Source organism: Barbus barbus (assembly GCF_936440315.1).
Source record: "Barbus barbus genome assembly, chromosome: 9".
Taxonomy (NCBI): domain Eukaryota; kingdom Metazoa; phylum Chordata; class Actinopteri; order Cypriniformes; family Cyprinidae; genus Barbus; species Barbus barbus.
This window is the reverse complement of record NC_136737.1, coordinates 13,812,678-13,834,882: the sequence shown is the minus strand read 5'-3', so window position 1 is coordinate 13,834,882 and position 22,205 is coordinate 13,812,678. Positions and strand designations below refer to the sequence as shown.

At 38.0% G+C, this 22,205-nt stretch overlaps 1 protein-coding gene across 1 annotated transcript in view; it reads right to left on the bottom strand.

The window, feature by feature from the left end:
- LOC306874719 (transducin-like enhancer protein 4) overlaps positions 1-22,205 on the bottom strand; it is a 50,835-nt gene extending 28,630 nt beyond the window's left edge. Inside the window, exons 1-4 of the mRNA XM_079424933.1 lie at positions 21,607-22,205; positions 11,447-11,544; positions 10,474-10,537; positions 542-586 (exon numbers count right to left, since the gene is read on the bottom strand). Coding sequence (XP_079281059.1) covers positions 542-586; positions 10,474-10,537; positions 11,447-11,544; positions 21,607-21,630 — 231 coding nt within the window. The 5' untranslated portion in view covers positions 21,631-22,205. The remainder of the gene's footprint in view (positions 1-541; positions 587-10,473; positions 10,538-11,446; positions 11,545-21,606) is intronic.

The window sequence follows — 22,205 nt, the reverse complement described above, 5'->3', positions numbered from 1 at the left end:
TTATAAACCGGATCCATGTGTTACAAGTGTGAACGGTCAGATTACATGAAATCAAATGTGTACAAACCCAAATACAATCCACATCCATATTTGTGTCACAAGTGTGAACACTCAGACCACATGAAATCAGACTTGTACAAACTCAACCCAAACCGCATCCTTGTGTATTACAAGTGTGAACAGTCAGACCAAATGAAATCAGACATGTACAAACCACATTCATAAGCGTCACACACATGTGAACAATCAGATGACATGAAATTAGACATTTAAAACCAGAGCCAAACCACATCAACGTTACAAATGTGAACAGTTAGATAAATTACACTGTACATTAATCGACCGGATACAAACCACATCTTTTGTGTCACAAATTCAAACGGAAGTATTTTTTTAATCATGGCATGACACATATATTATAAACAGCCACTCCCAATAATCTGATTTGTGTGAACAGAAAAGAAGATGAAAAGAAGATTTCAAGTATTAAAATACCATAAGCAAAACTGTTCAGTGAATTCGCCCAACAGGTTTGTCTTACCTGTTTGTGCATCTCAATGTTGAGTCCGTAGGACATCTCATAGTACTGTGGGAACACAAACGTGAGAGCATCAATCAGCACCGTGATGAATTAAACAGCAGTGAATCATCATCAATCAAATTATAACCTCAGCGGCCTGATAGACACTAACGACTCGCTGCAACTACAGCAAGACAGAGAGAGTTTGAACGCGTCAGCGTGTGTTTCTGCGTGTCTGTTTCAGCAGGCAGATGAGCAGCGATGCCAATGATGAAGATGAAACCTGACACAACTGCTCGCTTATTCTGTCTTTCTCCGTCTGTCTATAACGCTCACACACTCGGTGACTGCTCTGTGTGAAGCTCGATTTTCAAAAATCCTTTTTCCTCTTCTCTCCTCTTATCTCTGTCTTTCCCGATCAGCTCCCTCATTACCGACCTTCCTTTTTAATCCTCCTCTCCCCTGCCCTTCTCTTCTATTATTCTGTAAACCCCATTTCCCATCCGTGATGTGTGCCTGACCTCCTCTCTTCTATCAGACCTTCTCTGCGGTTTAATCTCAGGATTAAAGTCTCATCATATCTAATGACAGCGACTGGAAACCCAAAGGTGTCGATATGAGGTTAACGAGTGGTAAAATATTTCAAAGTTTGGACACACCTACCTACTCATTCTTTATTAGTGCTTGCGAAGCAAAGTATCTTTATTAATACTACTGGTTCTTCTTTAGCTCTATTAGTTACACACCATTTTGGGTTTCTGTAGTTCCTCCCATTTTCAACTCTGTGCTTATTGTCTTCTGTCTTCCGGATTGTATTTCCATAGCATGATGGTACGATCTTACGGATTTATAAATTAAAACCGTTTGTATTAAAAATGTCCTGGTCTACTTACATTTGTTATGACATCCGCAATTGAAGAATATAATGCTCATGATAAATTTCGTTAACTCTACAATAAGTAAATCCACTTCACCAGCTAATTACTCTTCAACAATAGCGATGCTATAGAAATATACAGAGCTACTGCAAAAACGGAAATTCAAAGACAAAATTTTTAAGACGGCTGTGCGATTGTTTCTCTGTCTATAAAGCTCTATAGGTTTTAGTCCTAAACCGCAGAACTTTCTTGTTAGTCTAAAAATAGCTTATATTGAAGCCAGTCTGCCAAAATGACAGCTTGTGGAATATGCCACTTTATGATGTAATAGTGTGACTAAACACCGCCTCTGGAGAAGAAGATCAACACCTGCTTCTACATCACTGCCTGTTTAGCCCTGCCCACAGATTTGTGCATGTAGTGTAAATATCAAGAGAGGCAAACTCAGGTCTATGCAGAAAACAAACGACAGACTTTTATTTGATGAATTTTATTCAGAATTTTAGTTTTATTCTGATATGTACTGAGTATTTATGCGTTTTTAACCTAAATCACAGCAGCATGCATCTATGAAGGATTAGCCAATCATAGCAGTGGGTGTTTACTTCCGAGTCTACAATCCTTCACGTCTATTCAAACAGAGCGTTCTGATGAAGGGGGTCAAAACAGGACATAAAATAGCCTATTACTTCTTATTAATTATGCATTTTGATGTAAAAATTATAACATTATAAGTGGACAGAGAACAGTACAAAATATAGTATTAAAAAAATAATAAGATTTTAGTTTTTTCAAGAAATTCATGCATAGGCATATTTTGTCTACAAAACTCATTTCAAGCCTTGTATAAAAACCTTCAGACCAAAAGGATTTTAAGATCACGAGAACCACAAATCCAGTCAAGCGTGTCCAAACTTTTGACTGGCAGTTTAAATGCGAGTCTATAAAATGAAGCATTTTAGACACGTGTTGCAATGTATTCAAATTTATTGCATTTCCAGTATTGATCGCTCCGGGGGGTAATGAATTTTAGATAAAGCGTGACATAACAGCAGAACTATTTCCCCATCTATCTGGTCTGCTGGCACACAAGCACACAAATATAAATCACGTTTGCTGGTTCTGCATGCTGATAGTGCAGCAGGGCCGCTGGAAGCGGTTCTGTTTTAAAAAGCTCTGCGGCGGCCCAGAAGGCTATTCAGCAGCGCTCGTATTACCTCAGTAACGGCCAAAAAAGGTCTCTGCATCATTTCAGACCAACATTAGTTCTCAGCATGTTTTGATGCAGAATCAATCCAGGGAGAAAATGCTGAGCGAAAATTCAAATTCACACAAAAATAGGATGATATATCAGCCAATTAATTTACCTTGCCGACTTATCGGTACCGACTGAATGGAAATGCTTCCATTAGCCAGCCTTAACACAAAACCAAACACACAGGTTTGGGAAAACAATGTCCTAGATGTTTGGTATCCACTCTAGAAACCATATAGAAACACCCTGGCAACATCCCAGAACACTCTAGAATCAAGTCACTGAGTTTTGCAAACGTGACTCAAATTGAGCTGTACTTAATATGGCAACAGGAGAGTTTGTATCAGTTTAACTGACAAGTAATCCATTACCTCAACCTACACACAGTCCTGTAAATAAGATGTTTAATTAAGCTGAAATAGTTTCAAGTCAGCATGTTGTGTCTACAGTCTCCCTGAAGAAACTGTTGAATGACAGAGTGCTAGACAAGCAGTCTAAGGACGGGATACCTGCAGCTCATTTTCTCTTCAAAGATCTTTAGTCCTTTAGTTTTAGCTTCATTAAATATCTTTTGGCTTTCTCGGCTACAATTTATAGACATAAAATTACAGGACTCAACAATAAGGACAGTTACGGAACCATCCTTGTCCCAGGACCAGTGTGAGAGAATTTTGGACAAGTTGATGGACCACTCACATGACCCAACAGGGAATTTGCTGTGCTCACTGGGACACAAATCATGTCCCTCTCTTCCAGTACTTTCCGACGGTTCTCCACTATCAAATTCAATAAAGGCAAAATGCTCACAACAAATAAAAAAATTTAAAAAAAAAGTGAAAAGGAAAAAATAATCTAGCTATATAAAATAAATGGTCAAAACTGGAAATGAGTAAAATATACTGTATGCCACTATTTTTAAAAAACAAAATAGCTGAACTATAATAAATTATATTACTCAGTTCATTTTATTTTATTCATTTATTGAAGAATTTTAACATAAGTCTGTAAGAAGCAAATGTATTTACCTCTTTATTTTGATAGCAAGTTTTCTTTTTTGAGTTATATCTTAAAAAATTAAATAAAAGAAACTAAATTAAAGTTTATAATTTGCAATAACAGTTGGAAATTATAACACATTTAATTTGATTCATTTAAAATTAAAAGTGAATAATTCTTACTTTAATTTGTTTAATTAAAGAAACTTTTTTAACGAATCACAAATACATTTGTTTGTGGGACAAATATAATTATGCTACTAAAAATTAGTGTATCTCCACTAAAAAATATTGATAGGGTCCGAACAAATTTTAATTAGTAGCAAAAAATCTTAAATTAATCTCTAAATTAATTAAACTAAAAGACAACTTTTTTGATGAGTTTAATGAATAGCTTATAGCTAACAAATACATCTGCTTCTGATACAAATATAGTTATGCTGCTAAAAAATATATTTTTTGTGGTGGGGCCACTGAAAATATATAGGGTAAAAAAAAACTTTTTAGATTAATTTACGTAGCTGAAATACATCTACAGTATCTTTTTTGTGGCGGTGCCAGTAAAAAATTGGCAGGCCAAGAACAAATTTCAATTATTAGCCAAGAAAAAAAGTGTGTTGTAGTTTACATAGCTTGTGTTTTTAAGCTCATATCTGAAGGTGGGTGAGTTTCACTGTGACGTGTTTTTATTTATTTATTTATTTTTTATATTGTGTGGTTATTTTGGATATTGGTGGGATTGTGACGAGCTTTTGGCTCGTAATGCGTTCCCTCGCCATGGCTCATTGTTATATAAGCTCTATCATGTTATGTGCATTCTCATTCTACACCGTGAGTGTGTGTGTGTGTTTCTGTGTGTGTAATCCCCTGAGTGTGTCCGTGTTGTCTGGAGCAGATTGCGCGCGGCATGTGGCGGATGTAGCGGGGCTCAATGCGGTGGAGGTTCAACAAAGCCTCTCCTCTTGCCGCAGCCACGATGTGTGTGTGTGTGTGTGTGTATTAGTCCTCACCGGTCTAACAAGGGGCAAAATGCTCTGGGTGTCCCCTGGTTCAACCCGGCAGCTGTTTGCCATCCGTCTCTTGTACATATATCCTGCTGTGTCGCTGGACATTCGGCTCTTGCTGAAATCTCTGTAGATTGTGTGTGTGTCCACTCCACTGTACTGGATACAGCTGTGATCTTCTAAGCTCAGACACATTGATTGGCTCGTCCTGATCTAGTATTACTAGACAGGCAAAATTGATGAGATATAATTTCCATTGGGCTGTCCTCTCCGGCTATGACCCCATTTACACCAAACAGCCCAATTTGAATTGGCCGATAAAAATAGCCATCCTATGTACTGTCAAATGAGCTCCAAAAAAGAAAATACTAAATAGATTTGCATTTTCAGTATGAAATACCAAAGTTTGCGAGGGTGAAAAAGTGCTTTAGGCATTTAGCGTGCAGTTACGATAGCGGTCAGATTTTACAGATGTCGGAACTTACGTAATTATGAGGTTCCGACTTGTCTAATGTGTTCACATCCTCGTAGGACTCGCAATTACAACTTAAAAACAGAATTCTTTGAGGACTTGTACACAGGCTATATTTAGATGCATTTGACCGCTCCAGACACAGCCACACATCCGCCATCTTGGAACGGTCAATGTGTCGTCACTCACAGGTAAAATCAACGAGTTTCCCAAGATGCCACAAGACTGCAGCCTCTTGTTGTAAAAAAAAACTCTTGAGATTTAAATTCCTGAAGAAATAGGAAACATTTTCACAGGCGAGAATGTGTTTGTGTTTTTATATGAAGGCTTATTAACTCAATATGACAGGTTTTTACACTTTTGTTACTTTCCAATATTGTGTTGGCTAATGCCTTTGTCTTCTTGTATTGTGTTAGTTCAGCAAAATCAAGTGCTTGTCTACTACATATATACATATTCATGGTTGCAGTTTCAATCATAGATGTCTCCACCATCTTGGAATGGTCAATGAGTCATCACTCACAATAAAATAAATGTATTTTCCAAGATGCCAAAACATTGTGCAGACTCTAGATGTAAAAACCACATAAATCTAAGTTCCCGCAGAAATTGGATAAACTATCACAGGTAAGAATGCGGTGGTTTTAATATGTACTAACTCAGTATTACAGGTTTTTAAAATATAGTAACGTTTTAATGTCTTTTTAGCTAATGCTTTGGTCTTGTTGTATTGTGTTAGTTTAGCTGCAGATGTGGATATTCATACATGCGTATAACTACAGTTGCAGACACACAGGCAACTTGCTCTTGAGTATTCACATTGACCATTTCAATATGGCGGATGGCTTATAGCAGTCCATAGAAACACTAGTTAATAGGACCTATAATACCTATAAATATCTATGGTTCCAAGGTATAACCAAAGCCACTAGAAGGCAAACCTGCAACCTTTAGCCAAAAAAGCGTAATGGCTAATGCTAACATTGCGGGTTTGATGGTACACAGGGAAGGAGACCAAAGGCGATTGTATGATTAGCCCCATGTAATCCAAGTTAACCGTTACGCTTTTTCAAATGGCAAGTACAACAGACCCTCGTATCTCCCAATAATAAGACATGCCATGTATTCCATGGAAGAAAGTCAGTCATACAGGTTTGGAACGACATGAGTGTGAGTAAATGATGACAGAATCATGATAAGTTGTGTATTATTAAGAGATTCCTGGTCTTCATCATTTCAATCAGTTACAAGCCAAAGAAAGAGCCGTATAATAAATTATTTCATTATACTTCCTTTTTTTCCCCCAGACAATAAAGTGACATTATATAAAAGCCACGAACGTCGTTAGTGACAGTGCTTTTGGCGGCTCCGAGACTGAATTACGAGTTACCTGGCAAGTTTCCTGACATGTGGGAGAAAATTGCGAGTGCGTTATCAGCCACACAAAACCAGAGCCGTGATTCATAGACTGCCAATTCATATCAGTACAATTATAGATGAAGCAAATTGCAGAATGCCATTTTATCAAATTGAATTTCAAACAATAAAACCTTGAATAATTAGTTAATAATTATGAGGAGTATGAGAAATTTCTGTAAAGGAACACTATTGAAACTGTAATGCAAACAAAAATGACAGCAACACTATAATAATATCTCCCATTTGCTCTCATATCTGGTATTCCCAGAGTTTAGAAAAAAACCTCAACTAGCGCTGTCACAATACCATATTTTCACTACATGATTACTGTGGCCAATGTACTTTTTTTTCCATTTTAGGATGGGTGGCAACTAGTTAGAATAAGCTAGTTCACAGATGGGTTTTTGCATTTAAAAACGTGAGATTCGGGACAGTGTAATGGAAAAAAAAAACAGGTTTTAAACCTGTGCTTTAAAAGTTGAACTTATTTTAACTGGAGGGGCTTGTTTTTAACTTCCAGCTAGTGTGTTTGCATAGAAAAACAATGAAAAAGCAGTGCATTGGAATGTACATACACAATAGTGCCACCTACTGTGTTGGCGTGTCAACGCTGGATTATTTACAATGTTTTATTAAGTGTCTAATATTAACATGATAGTGATATTTAAATATAGTTATCATCAATACAAGTATATTGTGAAACCTGTGATCTCATCAAAAGGATCTGAGCTATGTAATGTGCATTAATTTTATAGCTCTATACTCTCACAGCATGTCAACAAGTGCCTCACATGGAGTTACAAGAAACATCTGAGCTGATACTGAGTACAAAAAATGAGAACGGCAAAGGTTTCATGAGCTATAAAAGAGCAACTGAGCAATAAAATGTTCCTCGGAGTTGTTTTGACCAATATATCATCATGGATACATTAGGTGAAGGTCTGTAAACAGAAACTCACGGCATTGAAATCAAGCTTGTGTAGCTAGAAAAGAATGTTTTGGCCCTTTACGAAAGTTAAGTGAAACGTGTAAATGAATGTTTTAAAAACAACGTTTTTAGTAAATTGTTTTGAAAATAATTTTTGCATTTAGCTTTCGAAATTGTGTACTGTAGCTTTAAATGAGAGTTAAAAGTGAAACTGAAAGTAAATTAAAGATTTTTTTTTTTTTTTTACTTTTTTGGAAATTTATTTAAATTTTCTTTTGTCTTTCATTTTTTTCTCTCACAATCAGCTTTGGTGCCACTGATGGAGCAGAAATTGTGTATTGTAGCTTTACCGTAGCGTTAAACGTAAAACTGAAATTAAATTACAGAGGAAATTAAAGATATTTCAGAAAGTTATTTTTGTCCAAAGACCCTATTTGAGCAACCTGCCAGCGACGTGCATGCTTCTGTTTTATGTTTGTTGAAAATTGTTTTGAAAGTGATTTTTCCAATTACCTTTGGTGCTGAAATTCTGGAGCAGAAATTGTGTACCGTAGCTTTAAATGCGAGTTAAACCTGCAAGTAAATGAATGTGTTGCAGCACTGCTGCTGTTTGCTTTATAATTGGATTTGTTTGGTTTGGAAATATCAGGAAGTTTTCCATCACAGGGCAGCAACAAGTTTCAAAATGTCTTAAAACAGGAGCAATCCATTAGTCTTTTCTCTCTCTTATTTTCACTCACACGGAAGCACTCAAACATTTAGCTTACTAAGGAGTAATAGTTTTCAAACGTGTCTTATCCTTTCTGCCTTCCTGGTTTTCCCCTTCTCCTCCTTCTCTTCATCTCCTTCTTGTGTTTTTCTTTCTCTGCTCTCATCTTTTCGTCGTCTTACTGTCTCCCGCTGCGTCTTTATACTGTCTCTCTCACTCTGTCAGTTCTTCTGCTCTTCATCTTCTCTATCGGCCTTTATCTTCCACTCCTCTTTCTTCTTTTTTACTGCTGCGTTTCAATCACCGCTCTCTCTCACTCACTCACTCACTCTCCTTGTTCGTCTTTGCTGCTGATCTCTCCTTATGTTCTCTCTCTCTCTGGCGCGAGGGCAATCTGTGACAGTAATGTTCAGAGGCGAGCAGAGAGCATCAGATGGATGAGTTGGGGCGGGGGTGTTACTGCAAAAGCGGTGCATTAGCCCCCTCGTTTGTTCCATCTTTCCATCCTCAGCTGCCTTGGGGTCTGGATTACACACAGCGGTCACAGAGTGACCATGTAGATGGGCGCTGCTTAAAGGGTAGATCATGATGGCACATCAGGACACAAACACACACACACACACACACACACACACACTGCAATTCACAGTCAGGATTTAGGATTTAATAGTCAATGACAATGATTTATTGAGGTGGATTCGAACCACTGTCTTCCAAATCAGTGGCACAGTTTAGCATATAGTTGAAAGCTGCATATATAGTTTAGCACATAATTGAGCTTACAGGACAAGTTTTAAAATATGTTTTTGTTGAATTGGATAGTTGATAGTGACAAGAAATGCAAGGAAGAGAAAGATGGAATGGGATCTTTCTGGACGTAGCAGGCCGAATTTAGATTTATGATCAATCGATCGATCAATCAATAAATAAAAATTTTTGAGCCATATCTTTGTTTATATTATTAATAACTATTTTTGAATAATATTATTATTAATTAAAATGGAATTGACATTAATATTAATTAAAATACAAATATTTATAAATAATTAAATCAGAACAAACAAATGTTGTTGTTTTTTTTAATGGATGTTGGCTGGGATTAATATTTTAGCCATAGTCTTGTTGTTTATATGATTAATTATGTATTTACATTATTACATTATTAATAAATATTGTTATATATTATTAGTTGTAGTATTAATTAAATTAAAATTAATTAGAAATAAAGATATAAAATATATATGAATGAATGAATGAATAAATGCATTTATTTTTGCTATATTGATAATTTTTAAGGAGTGATGAAATGGGATCAGGGTGTGTTGCAAGCCAGATTCGAACCTGAATCTCCCATATGTACACTATATATTAGGCTCAACATTTTTTTTGTTTGTTTAAATGTCTTCATAAGCTTCTTGTTTTATTGAATAGATAGCAGAAAGATTTTAAGTAAAGACTGATGAATGATGAGATTTTGCCATGTCGAAGGCCGGATTTGAATCTGCTTCTTCTGAATCTGCATCATGACTCGACATATTAATACAAGGCCACAACCTCAACGCGTTTTTAAAATAACCCTGGGGTGTTTTGCTTTATTGAATAGATAGTGGAGATGACAAGACCTTCAGCATTGCTCAAAATATCAGGAGTGTGTGTGCCAACCACTGAACCACGGCACCGAACAAAGCTTTTAACACTTGAATGTCATCCAATTCACCGTCTCTGTTGTTTTTGTTAGCTAGAAGGCTAATGCACCATTGCAAATGAGCTCTGAAAACTATTTCATGCCCATCAACAAATAAATCATTCATTAAAGAGAGACGAGAAGAACACGCAGTCCTGTCTAGTCATCAAAGAGCACAGACAGAGAAATGTGGTAAACTCTAAATGCATGAAAATAAAGGGGAAGGCTGTTAAAACAAGCCTTAGTGTACATGGCAGGTCTAGCATGCAGGCTAAATATAGTCTTCTGGGTTATCTGCTTTCCGCAAGCACTGAATCCTTGTTCCCTCTCATTATTTACATGTCTGTGCTTGTGATCTTTGTTTCTCTCTTTCCATCTCTTTTCTCTCATCATTCCATCCTCCTCTCGCATATCGCCCTTCCTTCTCCCTCTCACTTTTTCATCTCCCCCAACCCCTATCGTAATCCCACTGATGTGTCTTCAGGTTAACCAAACACCCTGTAACATGAAATCAAACGCATAGCTCTCTTTTTAAACACAGACGGGCTTTTATGCAGTATTTACTGGAGCGTAAGGCAGATCTGACGATATGAGGGTTGAAAAGCTCACCATGATATAGTGGCGTTGCATCTCCGTCTTCTCGCTGGCCATCTTCTCACACTCTAGTTTGAGACTGTGAAAACATGGCAGGAAAATATGAATGAAAAACACAGTAGAAAAATGTGAATTGAACAAAAGATGCTAATGACTCGTCAGTGTATCAGAAACCGAGTCTGATTCCCTTAAATTAATAAAAATGAATCAGTTAAATTAAATGAATCAGAACAAACTGATTTACTGAATCAAAACACCTTGATTTACTTACATGAATCAGAACAAACTTATACACTTCAGTGAATGAGAATGAGTAAATTAAATGTAATGAATCAGAATGATTGAACTCGCTTAAAGGAATCAGAATAATCAGTTCATTTAAATTAATCATAACAAACCTATACACTTCAATAAATAAGAATAGGTAGCACTTTTAGCTTAGCTTAGCATAGATCATTGAATCTGATTAGACCGTTAGCATCGCGCAAAAAAACGACCGAAGAGTTTCGATATTTTTCCTATTTAAAACTTGACTCTTCTGTAGTTACATCGTGCACTAAGACTGACGGAAAATGAAAAGTTGTGATTTTCTAGGTCGATATGGCTAGGAACTATACTCTCATTCCGGTGCAATAATCAAGGAACTTTGCTCCCGTATGATATGACGCAGCGCCTGAAAGTAGTCCCCAGCTAGGTAACTAGTTATGAGAGTATAGTTCCTAGCCTAAAAAAAAAAAAAAAAAAAAGCTACACTGAAAAATGGTTAAGCTAGCAGCATCACCACTTTTAGTCAGTTCTCACTAATTCTGAATGAAGATTTCCAGGGATAACATGAAAATGTTGATGCCCCATTGCTGTATAGTGTGCTGTATAATACAGTGACATTAATTCAATACACATCCAGCTGGTTATTAGCCTGTAGGAAGAGATTCATAAATAATCAAATGCGTTTCACATACTGGGAGTAAATCAGCTCATATGATCTGACCTGTGGTACTGAGCCTGAAGGAACTGGAACTCCTCTTTAATGCGGTCCAGAGTCTCCAGCACCGTGAACTTGAATGACTGTCCAGGCTGCAGAGGTACCTGAGGAGAGAGAGAGAGAGAGAGAGAGAGAGAGAGAGAGGAAGAGAGAAAGAGATGGCTTATTAATCAGTAAACAGCCGTCGGTCTGTGCTGGAAGACTGGACTGCTTAAATTAATGTACTGAAAGTGACTCATTGAAATAAAATTGAAAAAGTGCTCCCACTGCATTATCTTTGACCTTGGCCTCACTACAAACACTACATGCATTTTTTGGTGAGGAAGGAGTGAAAATTTGATAACAGCAGCACTACGGGGTCATGGTAACCCTCGTTCTGCAAAACGCTCTCACAAGATTTAACCCTAAGTCTAGGTAGACTCAAATGCGCTTCCCAATCTCAAGAATGATTCAATAAACTTACACAAGCAGCTATGAGTATTACATGGAAACTGTACCAGAAATTTTAAATTACATTGAAGTCATTCCAAAACTTCTATACATTCCCAGCGCATTGAGTTCTACTTTATTAATAATTACAGAACACGCATTTCCTTGGTAAACCACAAACTGTACTGGTAATGTAGAAAGTTCACTAAAATGAATAAGAAACTAACAGATCATGAATCATACAGCTCAACCATTGTAGTCCGATGGTTGAGCAATGAATCTTTTGAGCCAGCTCCTCATAGTGAATCAAAAACATACTGTCTGACCAGTGTACTGTAGTCTAATTGCCTGAAAGAATGACTCTTCTGGGATAGTTCTTTTTAGTGAATCAACCATACAGTGCAACCAGTATATCTGTAATTTAGTGTATACCAAAAAAACCTGAACGCATGACTCTTCAGAGCTGGTTCTTTTAAGTGAATCTAAAGCATACAGTCCTGTGTCTGAATATGTCTACTGCTCTACTATGTATAGTAGATGAAAAACAGTATGTGAAAGTAGACAAAAAGTACCCTGACGACCTACTATTATTGAAGAGATTCAGAAATGCGCATCCATTGGACATTTCACTATCCCATGAGGCCATAGGAGAGGAATTGCGAATGGCTAAGAGAGTCGCATGACAGTAGCTGTTGTTTCCATCACCCTGTTTTTATGTGCATTTTTAAGTATAGCATCAAAAATGAGTGATCTACATGCTGAATTGAAAAAAAAAAAAATCAGTCGCAAAAAGGTTTTTATACTTGTTTTGGTGGTTTGCGGAAAGAGTTAAGGTCATTGCACATTGAGTCCAAAATTTTTGCATGCATTTTTCAGTTTTTTCGTATTCCCCATCCTTTCCTATCAAAATGCATGCTATGGATGTGAAAACGCAAAAAAACGAACGTGATCCGAGTTTTTTTTTTTTGCTTTTGGAGGCAGTGTGCAAAGGTGATTGACACAACGTGAGGTCGTATTTATTTTTTAACGTGCAAAAATTTCTGATGAAAATTTCGGACTGTGCAGTGATCTTTAATGCGAATAATGGAAAATGGAAATGCATTTGCCGAATAAATTCTGGCGTTGCAAACATTAAACTCAAGTGACTAATCGGCTGTTTCCACTGATGGTGTCTTTCCGTTATGTTTATTTTTTTTAATTATTTTTATTTAATTACCAATACCACCGCTCAAACAACTTGATGGAAACACACCTAATTCGCTTGTGCCCCCCCTCCCCCCTTTTTTCAGAATTTTGAAAATATTTGCTTCATGTTTGAATGGAAACCTAGCAAATGACAACATGTCAGATGTAGGACATCCAAATTTTGCCTTACATTACACACATTCATACTACAATAGAACAGTTTTCAATCAAAAGTAGTATACAATTTGGGAAACAGCTGAAGAGTTTAGTTTGATTCCTGAATGATTCTTCTGAGTGGTTCTTTCAATTCTGTTGATACCATACCCACATATTTCCCCCAACATGTAAATTTCACATGGGCCCATGTATGAGCCTGCCTGCTCTAATCTGATCCAACTGTATTCATATCTACCTCTCCTCCTCATTAAGACCCAAGTCCTTTCCTTTGCTATTTTTAAACACATTTCCCATTCTGTCAGCTGCTTCCTAAAATGGCCGCCTTTGTCCTGCGCTCCTCCGGGCTTCTAGTTTTCTCTCTGAAGCTCGGAGTCCGGCGAGCGGCTGAAGATTGGCGGTTTCAGCAGGAGCTTAATTAGTCTAGACAAGCGAAATTCAATTAAATTTCAATTAGGCTAACGGTGGAGGTCAGACACTCGGTGAGCTTTCGAGTAATTAAGCTGCAAGCACACAGCTGACTGGATGAGTTCAGTACACACACCGCCATGTTTGTGTGTAGATAGAGGGGGGCAGTCATCATGTCCCTACTGACCCTCATTCATTCAAACACGTGTGTGTGTGTGTGTGTGTGTGTGTGTGTGTACAGTAACTGTCCTGAAAGCAACACACACCACACAGGGCCAGAACTTACAGCATCATGGTACATTTACACAACAACACAAAAATATACAACCAGGAAACATCTCATCAAAATATTGTGTAGCCACAGAACAATTCCATGATTAAAGTTCATGTAAAGCAATAATAGATGTGTGTTCTTAGTTTGTCACACCACAGAAAAATGTTAGTAACCACCCAGCCAAATTTGAATGATAAAACACCAAGTAAATAAAATAAGGTATCAAAATCTTGAAAAAAAGCTGTATTTTCATGCTTTCAAATGCAGGGTGCATGTCCACTGGCAGTGCTGAAACCACACCCACTCGAGGGAAAGCTGTTGTCTCTCTCAGCTGTCAAATACTTCTACGACCTAAATAGATGATACCTTTAGCAGCTTAAGTTACATTTGGAGACCAAGATGTTTTGAAAATTATCGCAACCAGGTATTATGCATTTAAATGACGAAGGCATAGCTAGCTAGCAAACTGTAGGCTGTAGTAACTAACGCTTATGATGTACTTTGATGTCACACACCGATTGGTCTGCACAGTGCTGCTTCAAGTCGAGACACGATTTTAGCCCCGCCCAAAAAAATCCTGAACACAATAATGGTGAAAAAAACTGTATAACAGTCTAACTCCGCAATTAAGTACTACATAGTTCACAGTCTTTGTAATATGTTTCGGCAATGCATTTCTAGCATTTATGTGTTTAGAAGCACAAACTTTAACATTAGATTTTTCATTTTCTAAGGAAATGTGCAGTTTTCAGTGCAAATCCTGCTATCTTGTAGCCAGAGTGTTGTGGATGGCTGCTATGGCATTACTATGTGGTTGCCAGGGTGTTGCTGTACAGTTAAAATCATGGTATGTGGTTACTAGAATGTTTTGGCTGGTTACCAGGGTATTTCTATGCAGTTGTTCAAATGTTGTGAGTGGTTGCAGTTGCTAGGATGTTGCTATGCATTTAATAGGGTGTTCCAAGTGGTTACCATGGCATTGATTTTAGGGTTGCAAAGAGACAAAAAAATTTCGGTAAATTTTCCAAAGAATCCTGGAAAGTTTACAAAAATTCTGGCATTTTCTGCCCCTTTGCAACCCTTACTGACTGGTTGCCAGGGCGTTGCTATGCAGTTGCTAGAATGTTGTTATAACGTTGATAGGGTGTTCTAAGTGGTTACCAGAGTGTAAATTGCTATTGCTATGCAGTTGCTCAGATGTTGTGAGGGGTTGCCAGAAATTTGCTATGCTATTGCTGGGATGTTGTGGGAGGTTGCCAGGGTGTTGCTATGCAATTACTAGGTTGCTGTGAAAGGTTTCCAGGTCACTAGGTTTGCAAGGTGTTGCTACACATATTCTATGTTGTTGTAAGTGGTTTCCAGGTCACTTGCTATGCAGTCACTTGGATGTTGTTATGTGGCTGATAGGGCGTTCTGGGTGGTTAACAGGGTTTTGACTACTATTTCTAGGCTGTTACTGTGCAGTTTAGAATCTTCAACAAGCTGCAACATTTGAGGTATCATTCATGTCTGCAGCACAAATGGTGCAGGATGGATTTTGAACAATAGCCGGGTTTCCATTACAGATTTGCGCAAAACTGTTTCCATTAACCTGTGTTATGCGACTAAAATAATTTTAACACGATAAGTCATAGTGACATTGGTAGGTTTACGTATTTTGCAGCCACTGCACTAGCCATTATTTTTAATCAAAGGAGACGTAGGTGTGTTTTTTTTTGCGAAGAAGTGCAGAGGGCCACTTCTGGGATGTGCCACAGCATGGTTGGTATAAATAAGCATTAACTAGAGTGGCCGCGATCAGCTCTGGTGGTCGTGTCGCAGCCGTAATGTGTCGCAGATGTTTACAGTATAAATAAGGGGTTATCCATGCATTAATGGCAAGGAAAGCCCTTTATACTTGAGAGTGGTCACCTACAAAGTATTTCTTGGAGGTTATAGAACATTAAAGAACGATCATGTGACTTATGTACACCAAGTGACCTGTAAATGCGGAAAAACTGTTTCCATTGCAGTTTTGTGAAATATTCCTTTTTCGAATTGCCTGAAAAAACACCTCATGCGAGCGTAAAAACATTTTTGCGATATATGGGAGTTTTTGCGAAATTGACGTATTTACATTTCAATTTGCAGGGTAATGGAAACACGGCTAATGTTAATGTCAAGTATAAGCAAAAGTAATTAGCACTGCATATAATCAAGCATCTTTTATTGCTTTAGATGGGTTTAGAAAAAATATTTGTTTAGACTGTGTTAAAACGAAGGGCACTGCAACATACAGTACAAGCATGTGTGCAAAACTCACACATGCAAATAAACAAGGAGGAAACCTGAGTAAGAGCGTCTGTTTAGACACCACAGTGTGTGTCAGACAGAAGGAGGGGGAATCCTGAAATCCAAAACTGATCCAGTTAATCTGGACGGAGGGGGACGAGGCAGACAGCGAGCCATGTGGGACAGCGGCTAGTCAATCACAATTTAGACGAGCTGCAGCAGGCTAGCCTAGAATTACTGGAGATTATCTTCTGAGGGAGGTCAAAGGGGGAGAGAGAGACGAGCAGATCCCATAACAATGGTGGGAAATTAAATCTCTCCCAATCGCCCACTCTGATCATCTCATATATCACTGCTGGAGTTGCTATTTTGGACGCAGTGACTTAAATCGGCTTGAAGGAGAAGAGAGAGAGAGAAGTCTAAAGAGGAGCGCCGTCAGCTTCCGAGGAGTCTGCGGAGCTGTTTTCCCCTCGCATCTTCGCAGACAGGCTGGGATAGAGACATCCATGAAATAATAATCCACTGATGAAATATTTCATGCAAAAAGGAGCATGAATAGATGAGGATCACCAGAGAGTGGGAGGAAGAGAAGTGTCAGTGTGATCTCAGGGGGATCTGGGCGAATGTGTGAGTGTGTGTGTGTGATCTCGCTCTCTAAAAACCCAGCATTCCTTCCTGCCCAGTACTGCAAGACCTTGTCTCCAAAAACTCCTAAGATACAACTGGTTTGAGGTGCTTGAGTTTAGCAGGTACACCTTGAACTGGATGTCACACCCTCATTAAACAGTCTGAGAGAAAGTCCTTTCACTTCATCCATCCATCATTTCTGAGGCTTTTACTCAATCTAAAACCCCACTGAATGCTGGGATGTCGGGTGACTGCTCGGACTATCTTGGCGACTTACTGACAATGCGGCTCTGGTGTAGCTTGCTTTGTGAGGCCGAGCAAAAGCCATCGCCATCCAATACTGGATTAGGAACTGTGGATTGGCAGGCAGAGAAAACTGCTTTTATGCTTTACAGAGTAAATCAGCAATAGTTTGAGCCTAACGGAAGAAAGAAAGAAGGTCCTCATGTGTTTCCGACCAACACGAAAGAGTGATAATAAAACAGTGTGACGATATGAATTCTGCAACCAAATTTAACATCCAAATGTGGCCAGAATAAAAAGATTCATTAAAACAATACAGCTGTGAATAGAAATGAGCAAAGGAGAGCATACCAGCTCAAACTATCAGCTCATTAAAAGAGCATATGTGAATTTTGTGGCCAGAAATTTGGCTACGGTTCTCACTTGGCCACCACATCAGTGCAACAGAAAGTTGGCATTCACTCTCAGACACACATACACGCAATAACACACTAAAAAACATGTATGAATATGGTACAATTCATGCTTTGTATAAAAAAATAACAGAGAATCGAGTCTTTGCCATTAATTAATAATCAAAGCAGTTATAATCATCTATGATGAAGGGTTTGAAAGTGGGAGCCATTTTTTATACCAGAATGGAATGATTTTCATGACTTTTAGTTCAAGAAACGTGAATTTTTCCCCAATAGATGGATTTTTCTAGTGAATCAAACACACTCAAACAATAAATATCACAAGCCAGGAATTATAATACAAAATGTGTGTCCCGTGTAGTCTGATTCTTGAACAATTAATTGATTATTTTTAGTGAATCAAAAGCATTTAGTGTAACCAGTGTAGTCCAATTCCCAAATGCATGACTCTAACAAACTGGTTCTTTTAAGTGAATTAAAATGTTGAAAATGTCTTGTTGTTTCCCAATTTTTTAAGAAATGACTCTTATGAGCTGGTTCGTTTTAGTAAATCTACTGCACACTCTTAAAAATAAAGGTGCTTAAAAGGTTCTTCATAGCAATGCCAAAGAAGAACCATTTTTTGTTTCCACAAAGAACCATCTCTTTCTTACATTTTTTATAATCTTAAGAACCTTCTTTCACCTTTTGTGAAACAGAAAGCTTCTTCAGATGTTTCTTCTATGGTATTGTGAAGCACCATTATTTTTAAGAGTGCAATTTCCAAACATATGAATCTGAATTTAGGTTGATTCTTAGTAATGAATTAAAACATGCTGCGCAAGCAGTGTCGTCTGATTCCAAAACAAGTGCTAGCAATTCTTTTTCGTGAAACTAAATTAGCATAAAGAATGCCTTGTTTTATTCTGATTCCTAAACAATGAATCTTATGCAGTGGTTCTTTTCAGTAAAACAAAAATATACAGTATGATAAGTGTAGTCCGATTCCCAAATGAGTGAATCTTCTTAGCCATTTCTTTTTATAAACACTTATGAATAAGCAGTTACTTATTCTGACTCAATTACTGAAGTGCTTTCATCACGTCGAAACAAACTGTACCAAGGACTGTTACTTTGTCACGTCAAGTCGTAAAAATCATTAAAGGTCAAAATAAACACATTTGAGCAAGAATTCAATAAATATGAAATGGAATATATGTCTGAGTTATTACATTCTGTTGAAAACTCCTGAGGGCAGTAAATGCAGTAAAAACTTATTTCTTCCAAATATTTTTTTTCCCTCAAAAGTGCCTACTAAAGGAACTGCTACTGGAAGAGTAATGATTATAAAGAATTAGGCAGTAATGAAAAACCCTTAAACTACACTTAACACAATTTTCCAGCATTCAAGTAACTTGCCTGTCAACTCGACAAGCAAAAATCATTTAAAATGTGACATATTTTAATACATACCTCTAAATACAGCTACACTGAACATGATTTTCTCTATATACCATCTTCACCATTAGACCATGAGCTCACATCCATATAAATATTCACAACCTGGTACAACACACACCAGCACCTGCCTACAAAACACCCATAAATCCACACAGTGCAAACAAAGGTACTATTAGCGATAGTGCAAACACACAGATGCCTCATATGCTACGTGTGCGCACACTCATATTACAGCCTCTTATTTGTATGAGGTTCTCTAACTGCTCGTCATGTCCAACAGACCTCCAACAGAGAGAGTTCACATTTCTCACACCTCACACATGACATCTGTGGACTTAAACGTTAACAGAACGCCAGCATTACCGTCTAGACTCTGCATCTTCATGTGTTAAGTGCATTTGATCAACCTTGGAAGTTTGTGTTCTGTAACAGTCGGAAACCGAAGGTGTGGCTGCAGCAGATTTTGAGCTTTCCCTGCCCAGCTTTTTTATTGCTATTGTTTTTGGCTCAGAAGCACAGAGCGCTGTAACCCTTCTCTCATTCCACCTTCCAATCCCCCTGCTTCAGATAACGCTAACCACAAAAATCCAGTGGAACCAATTACCAGTCCTCCCGATGCAGTTTGCCTTGCAAATTAGGCCTTAACCCTTTCGATAAGCAGGTATTGCAGACTCCGACTCAATCTTTTCACACCAACAGGCTATCTCTGATTTGTACGGGATGATGTTGAATTGTCAAACTAAACTACTGATGGGCCAATCTGATTGGTAAAACATTGCCTGAAGCATGCGGAGACTTTGAGATTTACATTGCTTGAAGAAAATGCAATACTAGGGTGGTTTCCAGGGAGTTGCTATGTGATTGCTAAGGAATTGTAAGTGTTTTTTATAGGTTCCAAATAGGGGGGGGGGGGGGGGGGGGGGGGGGGGGGGGGGGTTCAGTGATTATTCTTTACTGTGAAGAACATTTGAATCATCTAAAGAACATTTTTCGACTATAGCTAACCTTTCTATGAATGTCGAATGTTCTTTGTGGAACCATAGATGCAAATAAATCTAAGCATTTTATTTTTAAGATTTAAGTATGAGCAAAAGTAACAGTGATGCTTGGGTTAACTAGATCCGCTAATAAAAAAAAGCTGTTCTAACCATGTGTGGATCTGTGTTTTCTGAGAACAGAATTCTCACGAACATAGAGATTTCTTTAAAAGTTACAAAACAAGAAAAGGTGTGAGCACAAAAGGCAATGTTTGTGCTTGGTTACATACGGAGACCTTTCTCACACCTATTTACTGGTCCAGGTCATATTTCACAGGCCATGAGGGTAAAAATAAAACCTGGCTGCAGATTTCACAAGTCCTTTGGAGTTTGTTCATTGTATTGTTATAAATTACATTCGATCACTCTGACTGGGAAGCTCAGGACATGATTGTATATTTGTTTAAAGAATGTTACAGGAATATGAATATTAGTAAAAAAAAAAAAAAAAAAAATGAATCTGTATAAAAAGAACTTGTGTTACTTTTTTTAAAATCTATTGACAGTTATGCACTTACGGGTGAATCTTTACTTAGGAAATGTCATAATTTACCACCATATTGAAAGACAGAAAAATATATATATAATTTTCTCATGCAAAAACTGTCCTTAAATGATGTTTTTAATGCAAAATATAGCTAAAGTCTATGCTTGTATCTTAGTTTTTTAAATAAATAAATACATAACTAATACTAAAAATAATAATAAAATCAGCTGACTTAAATGCAAAAATGGTCCTGAAATTTTCCTTATGCAAAATCAATTTTCTTATTTTAACTTGATTTTATGGGGAAATATGGCACATTCTGGACATTTCATGATAATAAGTGTGAATCTCATAAAAACTGTCTTAAAGAACCGTTCTTTCCTTGATCAAGATATATGATGGCCTCTTTGCTGAGGTCTAAAAAGGTGGGGGAGAAGGATAAATGCATTTTCTAAATCTTAATCTAAAGATGAACACAAAAGTTCACATGAAAACCAGGAGGAGAAAGAAAAAAATAAATATCATGGCAAAATACAAAATCTTTCCTAAAAATGTACTTTATGCCAAATCTATTTCCCTAAAATTGTTCTTACGATTTTAAGGTAAGATGTCACATTCTTGACAGTTTTTGTGAAATTCACCCTTACAATGGAGGTCTATGGGGCGATCAGCCTCAAGGGACCTTTTATTCATTCACGAACATATCTGATGCCTTGTGCTGTCCTATATTAAAAGTTTAGGCTTGTACGCCGAGCCACACTTAAAACAGGCTGCACTGTACAGTAGATTCTTCAGATTCTAGAAACATCAATAAACCAAAGACGGGTCACAGATAACAAATAAACGTCCCACAGTGAGCCCTATCCAACCCCACCCACATACACACACACACACATACAGTATATAACATCTAAACCACTCTAGATTTGCCCAAACACACTGCCATCTATTAGAGGGGGCGTTGAGAAAGGTTTATTACACAAACTAATACAGACACACATTGTGTTTGATTCCTCCCACACAACTTTCTATCAACTGGCTCTTGAGGACACCTTGGTGAAGATGATTATGCGTACGTGCAGCTGAAAGTCTGAAGAGACGTCTCTCTTACACCCAATCGCTTCATCTGTCCCATTTGTCGAGGATGTGGGAGAACGAGAAAGCGTAGCACTTACCGGGTGTCTACCCTGTGGGTACATGGTCACCGGAGGGATGCTGGCTATCGGGTTGACGGCCAATGCGCTGACCCTCAGTACTCCTGCTCCCCCCCACTCCACCAGGGGACAGAGCCCCAGATCGAGCTCGGGAACCCGGCTCTGTTCTTTCCGAGCCGCAGAAGGCTGTCAGTGCATCCGACGAGGGGGTCTTCCAAAAACAGATACCCTCACACTCACACTTGGACTGGATTTCCCCCAAGAATTCCCTGACGTCTCACTCAGTTACTGTCCGGCTCTCAGTCCGACAAGATCAGGAGAGCGGGAGGAGCAGGGAATTCCGAAGAATCACGTTCAGCTGTCCCCGGTTTTGTCCTTCTGCAAATGCCCCCAACAAGCTACAAAAACAAACACGTAACTTATCTCCATTCGAGTCTTCCAACCTTGTAACAGTACCTCAAAACTACAGGGCTTCTTTACTGAGGTCTAAAAAGACAAGGAGAAGGAAGAACATGCTTTGTTTTTAATCTAAATCTACAGAGGAAGAAAAAAACACACAGGAAAGCAGGAAAGAACAGCAGGTCACTGGAAGATCCAGCAGGCTTTTCAGCAGCAAGCCC